The sequence below is a fragment of the Malus domestica genome, chromosome 15 (assembly GCF_042453785.1).
Source record: "Malus domestica chromosome 15, GDT2T_hap1".
Lineage (NCBI taxonomy): Eukaryota > Viridiplantae > Streptophyta > Magnoliopsida > Rosales > Rosaceae > Malus > Malus domestica.
Window position 1 is genome coordinate 52,393,503 of NC_091675.1, and position 18,018 is coordinate 52,411,520.

Here is an 18,018-nt window from a genome sequence, read left to right on the forward strand (position 1 = left end):
ACACCCATCTCAAGTAATGGGACTAAGTAACCTTTCCAACAATGATTAGCAACTAAAATTGGTCCACAAATTAATAAAAAGAAAAGCCAAGTGAAAATCTGAACACTATCAGCAGATACATACATATCCATACATGGTGGATCCATAAATTTTATCATGAGTTCAGGTGTAAACAACTTGATTGGGCTCACGATATAGGGTAAATGAGGTTTAGCAACATCACTTCCAAAACTTACACAGATCGTTTTACAGAGCAGGAGGTTATGAGAATTGAGAAATAATACATATGTATGTGAAATCTTATAATTGCCATTAATAATACATATAATGAGGTTTAGCAGCATCACTCCCAATTCTTCTATCATATAATTGCCATTAATATACATATGTGAAATCGTAATCTATGTGATAAGACTTGAGAAATAAAAAAAAAAACTCAAATTCCTGAAATAACGAATGCACAAACTTCATGATGAGATTGAAGGTTTATCTGTAGATCATCAACCAATGATGCTTTTGCCCAAGCAATCTGATCATTTCTCTCGGCCCCAAGCAGAGCAGCCTCCTTGGATTTAGTAAGCCGATCAAGTGTTTTGTTGTCAGCCTACAACTTGGTTACCTAAAAAACCAATACATCCAGAAGTATAAAAAAAATTGAACTCGTTATAATTATTAATTCATGTAAATAAATGAGTCGATAGATCCATTAACAATATATAAACCAAATACATATTGAACACTCTATACCTCACAGGTACAAACCAAATATGGAAGCCAAAATAGACACTCAAAACTGATACAAAATACTATATGAAGTTTTTTCAAGCCTATATGTCTTTAAACAAAATTAAAGGGGTCATATTGCAGAACAAAAGTATACCTCCTGCAGCAAGCTTAAGCTCTGCCTCCAGTGGAGCAATGATGGATTCAATTGGTGGCATTTCATCATCTTTCTGTGCGGCATGAATTCTTCAAAGTGTGGCTTTTGCTTCAATATCTTGATATAAAACAAAACCCCCATAATCAGATTAATAGTGTTTTTTCTTCATAGTTTCATGTACTTCAAAAGATCTATTATGTAAATTATACTCAAGTGTTATCACTATAGAGAAAGATACTAAACGGATATATCACATTTGGTTCTTCAAATTATCATTGCTTATATAAGACATTAATGATATATCCTCTGTTTATATAATATATGTATCTTTGATTATAAAACCAATAGAACTTTTTACTATTGATCTTAGCATTAATAGTAATTTATTCACTAATTTCACACATTCTTGTCAATTGTTTTCTTGTTATTAAATATTAACTTTAGTTTCGTTGTCCAGTATTATTAAGAGAGATCTGCAGTTTTACATCTATATTCTCAAAGCAAATCAGCATCAAATTCTTATACAATAGTGATTCCAATTGGGATTACCTTATATTGTAATATAACCCGCACCATATGCTAATTTCTTTAACATAAAAAAATTATAAGAATGTTATGTACCATAACTTAATCTCTACCAAAAAAAATATATGAATATTTGAATAAAATATAACTAAACAAAAAATTTAGGTACATATACTATTTGTGAAAAAACTTTAGAAAGCGGAATAGGGATGATCCTGAAAACTATAAGAGTAAAATGTTTATTCTCTCTGTGGGAGATTTGAACAAAAAATAAATAGTCCAAATTCCAATCAAGAAAAATACAAAGTTTGTATGGAAGTTTGAGCTTTACCTGTAGATTGGCAGCAGTAAAAGCAAACTGAATCAACGGGAGCCACGTTAGAGAACTGAATACCCAGCCTTTCACATGCTATCGAGTGAGTTTAGGAATCTGCTTTTGTGTTTGCCGTTGATTTCAAGAACGATCTGGAGTCACAAAGATAACATGTAGAATGCAAATATGAATCAGGAAGAAACAACAGCTATAAAATTGATTATATAGAAGAAGAAATACATACTTATTGTGAGGTTATCCCAGCTATCCACTTTGACCCACTCTTTCTACAAACAAAAACCGAAGTTGGATGATGGGATGTATATATAGCAGGTAAAAACTATAGCAGCAAAAATCTCAATTTTACTCTAAACGATAATTTGAAACTATGACTGTGATGAGCGAGATTACATAACTGCTGAAATTTTGGATTGAAGGAAACATAGTGCTTGTATAAGGAAAAGGGTCCACTATGAACGCACCATAGGCAGTGAATGAGAAACTCACTAAAAAAGTTGCGAAAGAAATATTAAATAGCATGAAAACAGTGCTTTTTGTTTTGATCACCAAATTTTGAAAAAAAGGTATATACAAAACCACATCAAAGATTCAACAATCAGTAGGGAAGTGCAAAATGTTGAATATTAATTCATTGCAGGAACAAAAAATTTCATAAATTTCCATTATTTGACAATTTTGATGAGCAACTGACATTGGAGACAGATACAACCCAAAGCAAAGATAGCCCGTGCAGTTAATTCAAACACTATTGACAAAAAATTCCCACAAAATCGATATTCATATAATCATATTACAATTAAAATTATCCCACTGTACACATATACTGCGATGCAAAGAGGGCCAATAGATTGCACAATTGGAAACAAAAGATAGCTAGATGAAGGGAAAGGAGATCAGAGGCTTACTAATCAGGATCCATGATTGTGAGTCGTTGAATATACGAAGAAATCGACCAGGGATTCTAGCTCCGATGGACTTCTGGGCTTGGTCTTGATCATCCATCCATCTTCATATGGGCTCGAATTGATCTGAATAAACCCAAAATAGATTAATGGTTTCGCAACATACATGTCAAACTGTTTAAACAAAAGTACAGTACTTTGTCAAAACGTGCATGCCAAGAATATTTGAAAAATATTAACTTAATGAAGGGTAAGCATTGCTTTAGGAAAGATAAAAGTAATAAGTATAGGCGGAAAGGAAGATGAATTACCAAACCAGGTGATTCAGTAAGTTTTGAGTTAACCTCGACGACTTCGCCGGAGATTGGAGAATTTACATCTCTGGTTACTTTGACACCTTCCACAGCTCCAAAGCTGCCTCTTTGAGAGACTGAGTGACCATCTTCTGGTAGCTCAACAAACACTACTTCTCCAAGATGGTCCTGAAACAAAGCTTCACCTGCATCACTCACTTCATGGTCTATACACTTACATGCAACTTTCGATTTGATTATTATATATTTAGTATGTTGATACACTATTATGGAAACGAAAATAATTGTAAAATACAATTCAAAAAGACAAATATTTCTTTAACCCAGTTGCAAGAGACGTCGAAAATAAAGAAATGGAGTTCTGTATATTAATATTAACTTGAGAATGATCAGCGATACCAATTGTTACCACTGAACCTTCATGCTTCGCCCACTCATGTGAAGATGCATACTTCAATCCATCCAAAACTGCAATATCCAAACATAACCCCCAATATTACAATTCTTTTCAACTTAATTACCTAAAAATAACAAACTTTAAAATACCCCAAATACATAGCACCCCTAAATTCACCATCGTTTTTGCAAAAGAAACGCAGCTCTGAGCGACGGCGACCTTCGGTTTCAGCGAGTTCTCCGACTGATCTGTTGGCATAAAAATCGACCCCATCAAACTCCCCATCCCAAATTTCACAATTTCTTTTTATCAAAATTTGATGCAAAACGAAAACCCATCAAAACCTAGAACCCAATTTGGCATTTCGAATATAAAAATAGTGTTCAGAGAGTCGGCAACTCAGAATTTCAGCCAAACATAAAAGAGCATATGAAGAAAGGAGTATTGTAAGATGCTGAGAAGAATTAGGGAAAAAGATGAGTTTTACCCAAGGACTACTCGAGCTGAGTTCTGAGAGAAGGTCGAGCTGGATTCTGAGACAGAAGTCGAGCTCGAGCTGCGTTTTGAGTTTCTGCGGAAGAGAGCTTGTGGTTTCCGGAAGCAAATGGAAATCCCGGCTTTTCCATCCTTTTCCCTTTCCAGGATTACCAAAGAACTAAAGTGGGGTAAAAAAGGAATCACACTATAGAATGAACAGTGGCCAACAAACAATAAAAGGGTAAAAACGAAAAAAAACTGTAGAAGGAACAGTGTTTCTCGGGACAGCAGTAATACCTTCGTTATAATCTGAAATAATAATAATAAGAGTATAAAGATAACTATCTCTATTATCTCTTCTCATCTTTCTCTCTTTTCTCTCTTCCTCTTCCTCTTTTTTCTCTATTATCTCTTCTCCTCTTTCTCTCTTTTCTCTCTTCCTCTCTTCTCTCTTCCTCTTTCGTGAGTCTCTCACTTTCATCTTCTCTTCTTCTTTTTATCACCACCTTTTGAACATTTGTAATGCTCTATTTATAAAGCAAACATTTTGAAAAGCAAACAAAACACTATTAAACTTGTAAAAGGTTTACTATATGCATGTGAGCATACATACATACCCACTATTTACAACAAAAATATTGAATGAAAAAATTAATCTAGTTTATTCTTAAGTGTTCAAAATTAATCTAGGTTACATAGATGAAGTTGCATCTTTACACCAAACAACACAATGGTTCTATATAAACCCATAAAATCATTATCATTAAAGATACAAAATTAGAGCTAATGTTTACTCTTGAGAAATAGGATTTCTCCACTCTATTTCTTTCATTTTTCGTTTGTCATATTCTAAGTCGTGTTTTGAGAGCACAAAATATATAAAGTTTCTTAGAGTCCGAAGATTGAAGTGCTTCAACTTTGGATTATAGATTGTTGAATCCTATGAGATGGACACCTACTGAACTACAAGCACAAGAGTAGGGGTATAATTCTGCCTTTAGAACATTGCATTTATACAAGCCTCAATCTCTAAGTTTGTCAATTTTTCTAACTTTCTCTTTAGTTGTTTATAATAATCTCATATATATTAATGTTGTGAATTTCTCTATGATTATTATTATTGAAATTCTAGTTTTATTTTCATATTTGTTAATATTGCTCCATTAGTCAATGCTTGTTTTGGTCAAGCAATTGGAAAGATGTCTTTTGCTCAGGGGACCCGTGCGATGTTTTTCTTGACTATTCATTATTTAAAAGTGGATGGATAGTGTCATTTAGTACTACGATCTAAATGTATTCCTCTTTATTTGTAAATGAGAAGTCTTATGTTTGATTCTTGCCAAATGCGAATTTGAATTATATCTAAATGTATTCCTCTTTATTTGTAAATGAGAAGTCTTATGTTTGATTCTTGCCAAATGCGAATTTGAATTATATTATTACTAGCCATGTGAGGCTTAGCCCACTCCCTCTTCTTAGTGTAAACAATATCATTTGTTAAAAAAATGGATATAATATCAACTTGGTCTAGTTTCGACGTTGGAAAAGGTTTAACTTGGTGGACTATTATTTTTGGTGATTATTAGTTACTTTGTTTTATGAGAAATTCTTTCAGATAACCAAAATTTTCCTTTAGGCGTCATTACTCAATCAATATTTGCCACGATTTTCAAAGCATACGTTACCTTTCTAATAGACGATTGCCACGTTATGGATTTGTGAGATAAATCTCTCCCCATCCGGTTGATAAGAATGGTGAAAATAAAGGATATGGCCATACATGATATCCAAACTGTTGAAGACACTTCCATTTTTTCAATGTCTTGTACATATTATATTTTATAATTAGGATAAATGAGAGCTTTACAAATTAATCAATGCACTGAATAATATAGTTGCAAAGTCCTTTGCCGTAAACTCTATGGGCATGTTTGTTTAGCTTCACTAAACATCACTGGACTGGACTAGACTAAAAGCTAGTGTAGTCCAGTGTTTGTTTGCAAGAGGGACTAAGTTTAATGGGACTAGGTGCGATTCGCTCCGACTAAAACACTCGCTAGGTGGTCTTAGCGAGACCCCTCGAGAAGGAGCGGACTGCTAAGACCCTCTCCTCTTCACTTCGCCCCTACCCAGTCCCCGCGTCTCTCTTTCTTTCTGTATTTCCTCTCTCTGCTTGAAGCTTCAGACGTTCATGGTGGCTGGGCTGCTTGGCATCGTTGATCAGAGGTGATGACCCAGATTCTTCCACCACCGACATCAGCCATGGTGGCTGGACAACAACAGCCTCGATCAGATCGTCGCCGTTGAACCCTTCTCCAAATTCTCCGCCAAAGCCAAATCAATCAAAGAAATCCTGGATTGCGTGTTTCAGGCTCTTGCTAAACTATGATTTGTCCAGAAAATACATGTACCAAATCTGAAGAAAATAGAAAATAAATACAAAGGGAGGGAGGGGAGAGAGGGTACAGAAGTAAAATCGGAAAAAAAAAATTTGAGGGGAAGGAGACTGGTACAAAGAAAAGGAGGGACAAAAATGGGAGAAAAGGGGAATGGGGAGGGAGACGCAGAGAAAAAGATGAACGAAGTGATTGGAGAGCAAGATGGCTCTAGAAAAATAAGATAAAGTAATACAAAATATTAATTGATATATTAAATTAAAAATAAAATATTAATAAATATAGATTAAATAATATAATATTATAATCCTGCTTTTTAATCCGACATTGCACCAAACGCTTCACTAAGTTAGTCCAGCTTAGCCTAGTCTAAGCCAGTCCAGCTTAGTCCCTGAAGTTAGTCCAGTCCAAGACAGTCCGGTGTAACAAACGCACCCTATATGTTGATGAATGTCTAAGAGGTCACTACAAAAAAATAAGTGAAAGTTTATTCTACACATTTGCAATTAAAAAGATACATAACATGTGTACACATGATGTAGGATTTAACGAGGTAAAACTCACAATTGAAAAAATCTTCGAACTCTTAAGCCAAAATAGGAAGAGAAATGAGTAAATAAAGACTTACAAAACTAATCAACTAGACCCACATACTAGTAGGCAATTTTTTCACTGCACTTTGCTACTCGATCTCTCTTCAACCTTTAAGTGGAAGTGGCACAACACTAATGTGATCGTCAATCACTGTCTCCTCGAACTTTGTAAGATATTAATGTGATCATGTAGAATGTATAAAATGTAATGATTTTTTAAAATCAATGAACTACGAAAATCACAAGGCATATTTTCATAATTAATTTCTAATCAGTGATTAAAAACTAAAATATTCTTTTTGAAAACACATGGACACAAAATCGATTTTTCTCAAATAAAAACTTTGATGCCGTCTCACTTTAAAACCCAAAACATGCAACATATAAGTTTTGAATAAACAGTGAAGAAAATATTGTTGGACATTTGAGTAGTTTGAGTAGAAATTTCTTTGTCCTACATTGGCCATTCCCAAAAGATTTTATCACTTTATAAGGCTTTGTCCTTTATAAAAAGTGATTGGAGTAATAGACCTGGAGACTAAAATTGGGCTTACCCTTAGGGTTGGGCTTTGGGGTGTACTAATTAATTGATAATTAATATATAATTAATTATAATTAATATATATTTAATTGTCAAAAGATGTGCATTGGGCCTTGGGGCTCTTGGGCTCTAATAATTAAATTAATTTTTCAGAATTAATTAATTATTTTTAATTTCGAATTTAAATTAATTAATTGTTTTTACCAACAGACTCATCTTTTTAGATGAAGTCTGAAGTGTGAGAACGCAGAAACAAAAACACCCTTTTCAGCAGATGTCTCCTAACAGATGCATCCCTTTCTCATACCTGTTGCGAACAAGTATAATCATATTATATATACATCCATCTGCATGGTATTTAGAACACAGAAAAAATCATAAATCTTCTCCTGCAATCATAAACATCCTTTTTGAGAGAACCACATTAATATTCGCCAGAAGTTAATTTTTCGGTGCTGGAATTTCTGACTTAGATCGTTGAATCCTAGTGAAGCAAACGTCCGTAGAACTACAAGCACTAAGTAGGGGCGAAATTTCTGTTTCAAGGACATTGCGGTACGCAAGCCTCGATCTTTTATTACTCTGCTTAATTAATATTTCATCTTGTTGAGTCTCTGGAATATATTTATTCGTATTTATTATTAGCATATTTATTTTATTACGGATTGTTGACATATATCCAACAAATATAACTTTCTCTTTCTAAATGCAGTGTTGCTGACTACCATGTGCGGTATATGAAGATATCTGCATGAATTTTGCTCACAATATAAATCTCAGTAACTACAGAAAACCACTCATGCTCAGCGGCAACAATAACCAAAACCACACAAACTACTTTAACACATGTAGCACCCAAAACTGAAAACCATATTCTAATGCACTCAGTGATATGCTAATGCATATGCATTGTCGAACATACATAAGTGGACGTCTCTGAAATGCTTGGCATTTTTGTGATTGAGAGAACGAGAGACAAACTTAGACTAAAATCAGCCTGACCCTGAACAAGCAAAGCCTCGAGTTCAACCTTCTCACTCTTCAACATCTCATTCTTATCAAGCAAACCAATAAGGACGCCTGCAACTTATCCACTTCCTTCTCCAGACTTTCGTTGATCTTCACGACACCTTGGAGTTCCAACACTTGGGGTTCAGGCGTATCAGCAATAGTCTGAAAGTGGATTACTTGATTATAAGCAGCAATCAACTCTTCATCTTTTGCGAAGGCAACATAACGAAGCCCCGAAACAGCAAGCTCAAGATCTTGAATCTAAGGTATGTAATGACCAATCTTTTTCTCAACATTTTCATACTTAACTTGGATCGTGTCAAGCCTTGCCTTCAAGTCAATGATCTCCTGGTGAGTGGTCTCAAGCTGCAGAGATATGGGACCCCTTCAAATCGACGAGCTTAGACTCCAACTTTTTAATCTTCTCAGAAGAAGAACAAGCCTGAACTGCCATAGTCATTCCCATCTAGTTGGCAGCCTTAGTATTTTCTTGGTCAAGGAGCATAGACTTGACTGACAAAATCGCCATTTTCTGCATCATGGCAAGTAGAGCAGCCTTCCTATACTAGGTTGTATGCTTTGCAAAGGAACTTGGGCAAACAACCTTTATGACGCTATCAACAAGTTTGGCACACGCGTTCATGTTTTCAAGCAGATTGGGCTTCAAAAACACACATCTCAGCAGACTTTCCAGAAACAGGCTTGTTGGATTTCTCATAACTGCACGAGCAGTCTCTTCTTTCTCAACGATGAACCAGTCTTAGCAGTAAGAGGAATTTTCCTTGGCATCACTTTAGTAACAGAGTCCACCTTGTCGCTTTTTATAGTAGCAAGCTTATTCAAAAGTGAAACGGACTTAGCTCCTAACTGACGTTTTTGTATAGACTTCGAAACTGGGGACATGATAGAACCTCTACATTGAGCAATCCGATCAGCAATCGTACTAGCCGTCTTCGGCATGGCAGGTGTCACAGGCTCAGATATAGCAACCTCATCTTTCTTCCCCATGGGAGAAGTCAAGTCAATCACAAGTTTCATAACAGCAGGCAGACCATCACGAACAGCAGAGAAAGTCTTCGATTTTCTAAACCAGTATCTCTTAAGCAAGAAGGGAAGGTTTCTTCTTTCCACCTTCATTCATAATAAGCTCCACAACAGTGATCGGGCGAGCCAATGCCTTAGCCTTGATCTACTTTATCTCATCTTTTGGGGTAGCCCACCTTGTTCCCTGCGAAGATGACTAAACAACCAACGCCATTCACGATACTCAACAAGGATACCTAAAACAATGTGCACTTTCTTCATATCTGGAGAAGTCTTGGGAGTCGAGCCAAATTTTGATTCTACATAGACAGAAGAGGACAATGAATAAATCAGAGAGCAACTCAGCAAAAGTACAAAGTAGCCTAGAGACTAAGTAGTTTACTTACCGTTGATGAAAATCATCAAAAAGCGTAGCTCAAGGGAAGAATCAGACTCCCACTCTCTACTTATCTCCAAAGTCTCCATGTTTAGCTTTACAAATAGACTTTTCGTACACTTCATGCTTTTAATATTATTTGTGAGCATAAACTTATGGTATGACATCATTGGATTTTATCTGCTCATTATTACATGTTTGCACGGTGAATCTTAGTTATTTGTACTGTCTTGGGCCAAGAACCAACTTCACGTGTAGTTCATATGCACTATTTACATTCGTTTTGGATCCAGAGTTAGGTGTCAACCTGCCCTTTTGTATGATCTGTTGGACTCGTATGTGTTCATGACTTTCAAATTTGGTGTCATTCAACGCAATTATACAAACCTTTCTCTGTTTGAATTGTCACATTCTGGTTGAAATACAAGAATTCGTGTCGGGATTGTGCCTCAACAGTGATGAAGTGGATTGTTGGACGACTTTCAACATCAGATCGATACTCCACAACATGCGTTCTCTAGGAATTGCGGGTAGAGTCAGATCTACTTAAAAGTATTGGGAAGCGAAAAAATTGTAATGGTACGAGTTGGTTAAGACCAACTAGAAATCTGAAACGGTGATATCACTCTGCAACATATGTTCCCCAGGAATGGCAGGTCGAGTCATATCTTAGTGACAACTACTCAAAACTTTCGAAGTGCATGTTATGGAAAATGAGTAAGTGCTAGTTGTGACGACGGTTAGTAAGTGGTAGTTGGTGGGAGAAAATCAATGTTCTCGAACTCGTTTCCACTGAAGAAATTCATATGGATCTCTAGAATCAGTCTTCGGCGATTGTTCTATCGTTAACTTTCTTGCTTACTCCAACAGCAAAGTCAAGTTCCCTAACCATTAACCATCAGCTTCACATCAAATTCTTTGAGCGTTGACTTCATTTGGTTTATATACTTTCTTGGGAAACTCCTCGATAGCAAACGCTATTCCCCCCAATTTCCAAAAGGAGTTGCAATTATTGTTGTTGTTGTAGTTAGACTTGGATGGTGAAGATCTAGTCTTGTTTGGATAAACAGACTCTTTGAACTTCACATGGGTTTGGTACTCGGCGGTAAACCCTAATTCCTTATCCATGTACTTTTAGGTAGAGGTGAACTTAGCCTTTTGCTTGTAGCCCAACTGACCAGTGCTCTTGTCCACTAACTATTCAGCCTTGTAAATTTCAATGTAATGGCTTGAAACTCGACCATATTCATCATTGCACTCAGTTTATGTCGATTCGGACATGAACGCTAGGAGCATAACCTTTTCACAAGCTTACCAGACTTACCAGAAAAAGTTCCACATGGGTGTGAGGTTTGAATCGTCTTTTGGTAAGAGACTGGTGAAGATTGTAGTGCAGGTGATCAGCAGATTGCATCACTAACTTCACGCTGAATTACATGGTCACCACTCATTATCCTGTTGCAATTCATCAACATCATATCATACTCTAGTAGTTTTTTTTTCCAATGATAAGTAAATAAGTTCATTTGCCCAAATATTTTAAGGGTATCTTCTACCCAACCCCAACACACCTTTGATAGGCATATTTTGAGATTAAATTCCATCTTGAGTTTCGAGTCTGGTATCTGAACGAACTATCTAGACTTTTGGAAGATGTGTTGTGTTCACTTGTATTATGGTTTTAACACATTTAGAAGTTGCACTTCTCTTGAAAGGTGTGTACTCTCACCGGGTCTTTAGGTTGATCACTTGAGAGTCCGTGTTTCCACCAACGTTGACCTTGTTTGACTAGAAATATGCAACTAAGCAAAAATGGAGAGGTGGATTGAGCACTACAACAATTCCTAAGAGATACTGCTTTTTGGGAAAAGTGACTTCTCGTTTTCTGCTTGCTTGGCTCTAGCTTTTGGGTCTACTATTAACATGGTAGCCACTTCTCTTGAATCCCAAAGTACAGTTTTCAAATGTGTTCTTTGTTGGCAAAGCACTGGAGTAGTTGGTCACATTTGGAAGAACAGAAGAGGATAAGATGCTTGGTGCTGGTTAGAGTTTTATGGCTACAATTTCTATTTTGTTCAGTTTGAGTACAACGCTCTTTGCAACATGGTACGAGAGTTTTTTACAGGCAACACTAATTGGCAGATGAGTATTATGAACTGGTATTCGGATGATCGAATTTACGACATATGAATTTGTGTAACCTCAGGAAATTACTGCTTGCTTACCGAGACAACAAATGTGTGATCGATTTTACGGGTGGCCGATTATGGTATCGATAACTTATTCGTTGGGTTTGTTAAGCAAGTGGGTAGGAAGATCTGTCTACAACAGCTGTCACGGAATTGTTACTCGACCCAATGACACATCTGTTCTCGAAGTACGTGACGTTCGTATGCTTAGACAAGACCCACTCTTATTTTTCAGTTTTGATTTTCAGTATAAGTATTTTAACTTCCTTTACTTTAGTTATTTGTTTTTGTCGTTAAAATGTTTTGGGGGAAGTATTTTCGTTTTCAGTTTTAAGTTTAGCACAAAATTTTGACCTATATGTTAATAAATATCTATTTTGACGTTATCGTATTTTATGTACTTACTTTTGACCTTAAGCTATTTTATGTTTTCAACTTTACACCTTTACAAAGTATGTTTCTACTTTTACACTGATGGGGAAGAAAGTAAGAGCTTGGAGGCATGATAGAGGATTTTGCAACCTACTCGTGACGGTATGGCATATTTTCTTTGATGCAACCACTGACTTGATTACTCTTTATACATATATTCTTCTTCCTATTTTTGAGCAATTTCGTTAGTAAGTGATTTTAAATTTCGTGGACGAAATTATTTTAAGGGGGCTAGATTGTTACACCCTATCCGTGATTTTAAAGGTAGTTTTGGGTTTTTATTTAGAAATTGTTTTTAGGGCTTTAATAGGTGTGCCCAAGGGGCCCACCCCCTAATTTGTCCCCCGGTTCCCTTCCCCTTTTCTTTCTTTTTCTGATTTTTATAACTCTCTCTCCTACAGCTCTCACTCTCCCTTATCTCTCCCTCTCGACTCTCTCTACAACCTCCTCCCCCGAGTACCTCACACACATACGCAAGTACCCATTCCCTTCGGCGAGCATCATCAACCACCACTTGGACCTCCTCGGTGTGACCTCGGACCACCAAGGTTGTCCTCCTCTTTCCCCTCTCACGGAACAGTGACACTGTCACTGTTCAAAGTGTGCTTCGGCGAACCCTGACATAGGTGAGCTTCAAAACCACTCTAAAACTTTCCCTTTTTATCCTCATAATTGATTTCTAATCGTATCTGTGTGTTTTGGCTGTCGAAACTACGAAGAAACACGTGGATGAGACTTCCCTAGATTTTCGACTTGGAACCTGTCACTTTTGAGGCAATTTTCGGCCAAACCACAACGAGTTGGCCAGCGTGCAAGGTATCAATCTTTTCGTCTCGCTGAGTACTACAACTTTCCTTTTTGTTTCACCCAATTTTGTTGAGTATTGAAGAAGTTATGTTCATTTGAATCTTACCTAGTTTCCGGTGAGTTAGACATGTACGAGGTACTAATTTTTCCTCTCGTCGAGAATTATGATTTCTGTTTTTGAATCACTCAATTTCGTTGAGTATTGACAAAGTTATGAACGTTTAAATTTTGTCTAAAATTCCAGCCAAAATCTGGCTTTCTTCTTCCCTCGAATCTGGCGACTCACAACCTAGAAACCCAGGCCATTCGGGTCGTAACCAAACCTCGGGCCTTTGGCCCTCTAAACCCTCGAGCCCAACCCATTCTTTTAATTATTGATTTAGTTATTTATTTTCCTAAATCTAAAGGTCTTTGGGCCGGGCCTTTAAGCCCAAGCCCATGTAAACCTTAAGCCGAGAACCCAAGTAAGACAGGCCTTTGGGCCATTGAAACAGCCCAAGACCCACGGGCTTTCAAGCCCAAACGTAATATAACCAGCCCTAAAACCCATTTTAAATTAGAAACCCTTAACCCATTAACCCATTATTCTAAGCCCAACTTACCCAAACCTAAACCTAAACCAAGCCCAAACCCTTTAAACCCTTTGATCCAAAACCCCTTTAAGCCCTAACCCATTAACCGAACCTTTAACCCTAGCCCAAGTCCTTACTAAACCCTAAACGCTAAACCCTAACCGGTCCAAACCCTTTATGGGAAATATTCCATTAGGGAATATTCTATTGACTTTTACGAAATTTACCCGAGACCCTTCTTAGGGTAATTCGACATCCTGAATCCGTTTCCGACGTCCGTTTTCCCAAATTCAATTGTTATAATAGATTTTTATTAATTGGATCCTTTATGTGCTTAGGGGCAATTATTTGTGACGATTCCATGTTCGCTAGTTTGCGTGGCTCTTCGGCGGCTAAGCATCTGTGAGTGAACCCCTTCTAAAAATGCATGCTTTAATAGTAGAAATGTATACATGGAAAAGCATGATTTAACAATTATGTTCTATGAAACACTTTGAGATAACATGCTTACTGAGGCTAAATTGAATTACTACTATTTTTCCTATAACTCGTGTTCTTTATAGAATATCTGATGGATGACGATATAATATTTAGAACATCTTTCAAACACTTCTTTATAGTATAGATGATGGATGACTTTATACTATGAAGATGCTTTTCAAATATATATGTTCAATGGTTTTGTACTTACCTAGTGGTCCCAATTCTGCTACGGGGCGAGGGATGGATTCCGTCCCGGACGACAATTATGATGTTGGCATAGGGCCTGAAGGGTTTTTCCTCTGGTAATTAGCACAGGGATAGGGAGCTGGTACAGGGCCTGGGGTGATTTTCCTCTGGCAATTGGCATAGAGACGGGGAGCTGGCATAAGGCCTAGAGGGATATTAGACATTCACTAGTGATTACGATATATATGAGTTATGATTTGAGACATTGCACGGCATGCTAGGTTTCAAAAAACCTATTTTTATCGTGATATATGTGTTTTCATAAAACATGGGGGTTAGTATATTGATAACTGTTTTATTACATATATATATATATATCAACTTGGTCCACTCATGTTTGTTTTGCACCCCCTTCAGGACTTAGAATCGAGGCATACAATCCCGGTGTCAAGGCACTTCCGCATCGGCATCTTCGAGTCCTCTCGGTATAGGACCCATTCTTTTATTCATTCAATTTTATATTATTTCTTTTAGTATTCTAGTTAGTTGTATACTCTGGACACGTTCTTTAAATGCATATTCATTATATTTATATTTATAAGTCTTATCTATTCCTTGTTTTCAGTATTTACATTCAATAAATGACTTTCGTCATCCTCGGGTGTTGGTCAGCACGTGCTTATCCTAGTATTCGGGGAATATCGAGATCAAGGCGTGTCACTCTCCTTCTTGAAAGTTCATCCTTGTCATTTCCTTTGCAAATTCATTTTCAATTTCTTGTTGAATTGATTACAATTACATAGTGAAATCTAGCTCAAAAGTAGCTCAAATACTAACATGGTCCACACTGCGCATGTGAAAACAATTCAACAGTTAGTGGGCGTGTTCACTAAAGCCTTAAGTACTTTGCAATTTGATCATCTTCTAAGCAAGTTGGGTGTCATAAACATACATCCCATTTGTAAAATTTCTAGCAGAGATACATGCAATAATTGTCCTATATATATGTGTTGTAAAATTTCTAGCATGCATGCGTTTGTAAAATTTACAGCACAGATACGAGTGTTTTCATTATCCAGGAAATAAAATTCTCCCAAGTTGAATCTTTTTACAAACGAATCCAAGTTATTGTACTGTCCGGGTTCAATAACGCATTGGACATAGACCTCATCTAACGACGAATCCGTTTTATATAAGTTCATCTCTTATTTTAACCATTAATAAATAAATTCAAATGAAAATTGCCTGCCTGTTTAATGCCTGTATAAATAAATGAACAAATATTAAATATCCAACCTAAGATTAAAAATACGAGTAAATTTCCTGCTTCTTTAGGTCCGAATAAATAAAAGTAAATAAAAAGAATCCTAAATTAAAATTGCCTGCCTGCGTTCTTGTTCGAGGAGAGTGATAATGATCTAACGTGGTGGTGGAGCTGGAACACAATAGTAGGTTAGCCGAACAAGAACAAGGAAGGCAGCAACTTTTTCATTTATTTTCCCTGTGAATATGAGGATGGAAAGTCCTTGCTGGCCAAGTTTCCAAACCCAATTTATGTTCTCATATCTTCTTCTTCTTCTCCAACCCTAAACCAATCCACAACCCCACTCCCACCCATCAGAGAGAGAGAGAGAGAGAGAGAGACAGACAGACAGAATTTGAATTTGAGAATTAGAGATGAATCTGGCGAGGGTTCTGAAAGCGGCAACAGCCAACATTGTTCCTTCTCCGTCAGCTTGTTCACCGACAAGGGTGGTTGGTGTCGGTCATCCTCCGCAATTCCACCTCACAAGAAGATTAATGGCGTCCAAGGCTGCCAACGCTGCTGCTGAGCCTCATATCATGGCTTCCTCCTCCTCCTACAGTGATCCATGCCTTGATCTCTTTTTCAACGTGCGACCACCACCACCACCACCAGCATCCGCCGGGCATAATTCCCACACTGACACTGCCCTCATCAACTCCCTCAAGCAGCAGCTCCCAGTCGCCTGGTCTCACAATCCCCTCACCTCCCTCAAGATTATCTTCAACCTCTCTACTGGAAGTCACTTCTATCTTGAAGCCTTGTCCGCGGCCACATCTTGGCTCCACCAAAACCACCCGAAGACTCTCGCGCGCAACCTCGACTCTTTCGAGGGATTGTACACCCTTGTCCAGATTCTCTACAGCCTTCTCCTTCCGGAGGGTTAGCAGAAGACGGAGGTGGAGGAGATGGAGGATAAACACCGCGAGAGATACAACTGCGATCCGCATTACAGGTTGTTGCACGACCGAGCTATGGATGTTTTTGTGGAGCGGCTCAAGTCCGATATTGAAAAGATGAAGAACAAGAAGCTGGAACTCAAGCCGTCTGATTATTTAACTGATGACGACGATGACGAAGATGATTCTATGGAGGATGATTCTGTTATACGTCCTATTGATGTTGATGCTTTTGCTGACCTCTACGTCTCCGAGGCCGCAGATTGTTTACTAAACACATTCCCCTCCGATGCCCACGCCATCCACGCCATTGCTCTGCTCGAAAGCACTGCCAGACGGCTTTTCCCTTTTGTGTCACAACCGCAACAGCTCAACCCGCGAAGTTGCGGTGTGGATATTAAATATTTGGAGGAGGTGAAAGCCGCAGCAGCAACAGCAAGCAACGGAAATTTAAGCTGCATCATAAAGCCCGATGCTTTGCTTCAACATTTAATCATACGATATCTGCAAGATGCGAATGTTGGGGAGGCGGCTGAGCTTCAGTGGGATGCATTGCTGCGCAAGCACATGGAGGGTGGCAAATTCAGAAACTGCTTTGCTGTATGTGACATGGACAGATTTATGGGCGCTGGAATGGAATTGCCGGCCAGTTTGGGACTTTTTGTGAGTGAAATGAATGAAGAGGCGGCCTGGAAAGGAAAGCTGATCAGTTGCGCTCCTCTTTCGGCTGCTGCTGGAGACGATCATGCTATGTTGCCTCGTTTTCCTCATCTGTATTCGGTACCCTCAACGATGGCCTAAAGTCCAAATTGTCCGGTTTGATGGGAATGGACTGCTGCATGGTAGTGCATTTGCAAAAGGTGTTTGATTTGATTCTCCAAGTGACTGTCAATGAGAATTTGAAGCCAGATCAGATGATCCAGAAGCTCTTTATCTTCAACCACGACATACACCCCGATTTTTATGATGATGCCGCCTGGGAGACTCGAACTCCGCCTATGTAAGTTTATCTTACATTGCCGGTCCCAAGTCCGGATAAAGGAGGAGGGGGAGGGCGTCAGGTAGTCGACAGCCGGCACTCCATGATAACGTCGAATCCTTATGAAAATGAATCTAGAACGAAATCGCGCTAAAGCTAGGGCGTCACCCGTAAGTGGCGTGCTGTGTGGCCCGAGCACAGTGATAAGTGAGTAAGGGTCGTTGTATCTCCATCGGCACCCGGATGCAGTGTTAAATGAGCAAGGGGCCCATAAAAACTTCTTTTCGAACGACTCCACTCAAAGTTGTTCGGGAGCATATGCTCCTATCAACTTTACACGGGACACACAAAAGAAGTATTTTGATCCTATTAGACGCG

The 18,018-nt window shown here is 38.0% G+C and overlaps 2 protein-coding genes across 4 annotated transcripts; one reads left to right on the forward strand and one right to left on the reverse strand.

Annotated features, from left to right (window-relative positions):
• Positions 1 to 289: 289 nt before the first annotated feature.
• LOC103402356 (glycine cleavage system H protein, mitochondrial-like) lies at positions 290 to 3,979 on the reverse strand. 3 transcript variants are annotated; one of them, XR_011575859.1, is made up of 9 exons: positions 3,840 to 3,979; positions 3,530 to 3,600; positions 3,355 to 3,423; positions 2,953 to 3,123; positions 2,645 to 2,767; positions 1,963 to 2,005; positions 1,737 to 1,870; positions 881 to 997; positions 290 to 619 (listed from the first exon to the last, which is right to left on the reverse strand). XR_011575859.1 is itself a non-coding variant. In XM_070813275.1 (9 exons), the coding sequence occupies exons 2-5, from the start codon at positions 3,530 to 3,532 to the stop codon at positions 2,648 to 2,650; spliced, it is 411 nt and encodes a 136-aa protein (XP_070669376.1). In that variant the 5' UTR covers positions 3,533 to 3,600; positions 3,840 to 3,979; the 3' UTR covers positions 290 to 619; positions 881 to 997; positions 1,737 to 1,870; positions 1,963 to 2,005; positions 2,645 to 2,647. The 3 variants fall into 3 exon arrangements, 2 of the variants coding, with proteins under 2 accessions (XP_070669376.1, XP_070669377.1); XM_070813275.1 differs by having other exon boundaries at positions 3,335 to 3,423; positions 3,502 to 3,600; XM_070813276.1 differs by lacking the exon at positions 2,645 to 2,767 and having other exon boundaries at positions 3,335 to 3,423; positions 3,502 to 3,600.
• Positions 3,980 to 16,670: 12,691 nt separating this feature from the next.
• On the forward strand, positions 16,671 to 17,665 carry LOC103402355 (uncharacterized). The gene is made up of 2 exons (XM_008341101.1): positions 16,671 to 17,441; positions 17,522 to 17,665. Exons 1-2 carry the CDS (start codon positions 16,671 to 16,673, stop codon positions 17,663 to 17,665), a joined length of 915 nt encoding a protein of 304 aa, XP_008339323.1.
• The last annotated feature ends 353 nt before the right edge of the window (positions 17,666 to 18,018 follow it).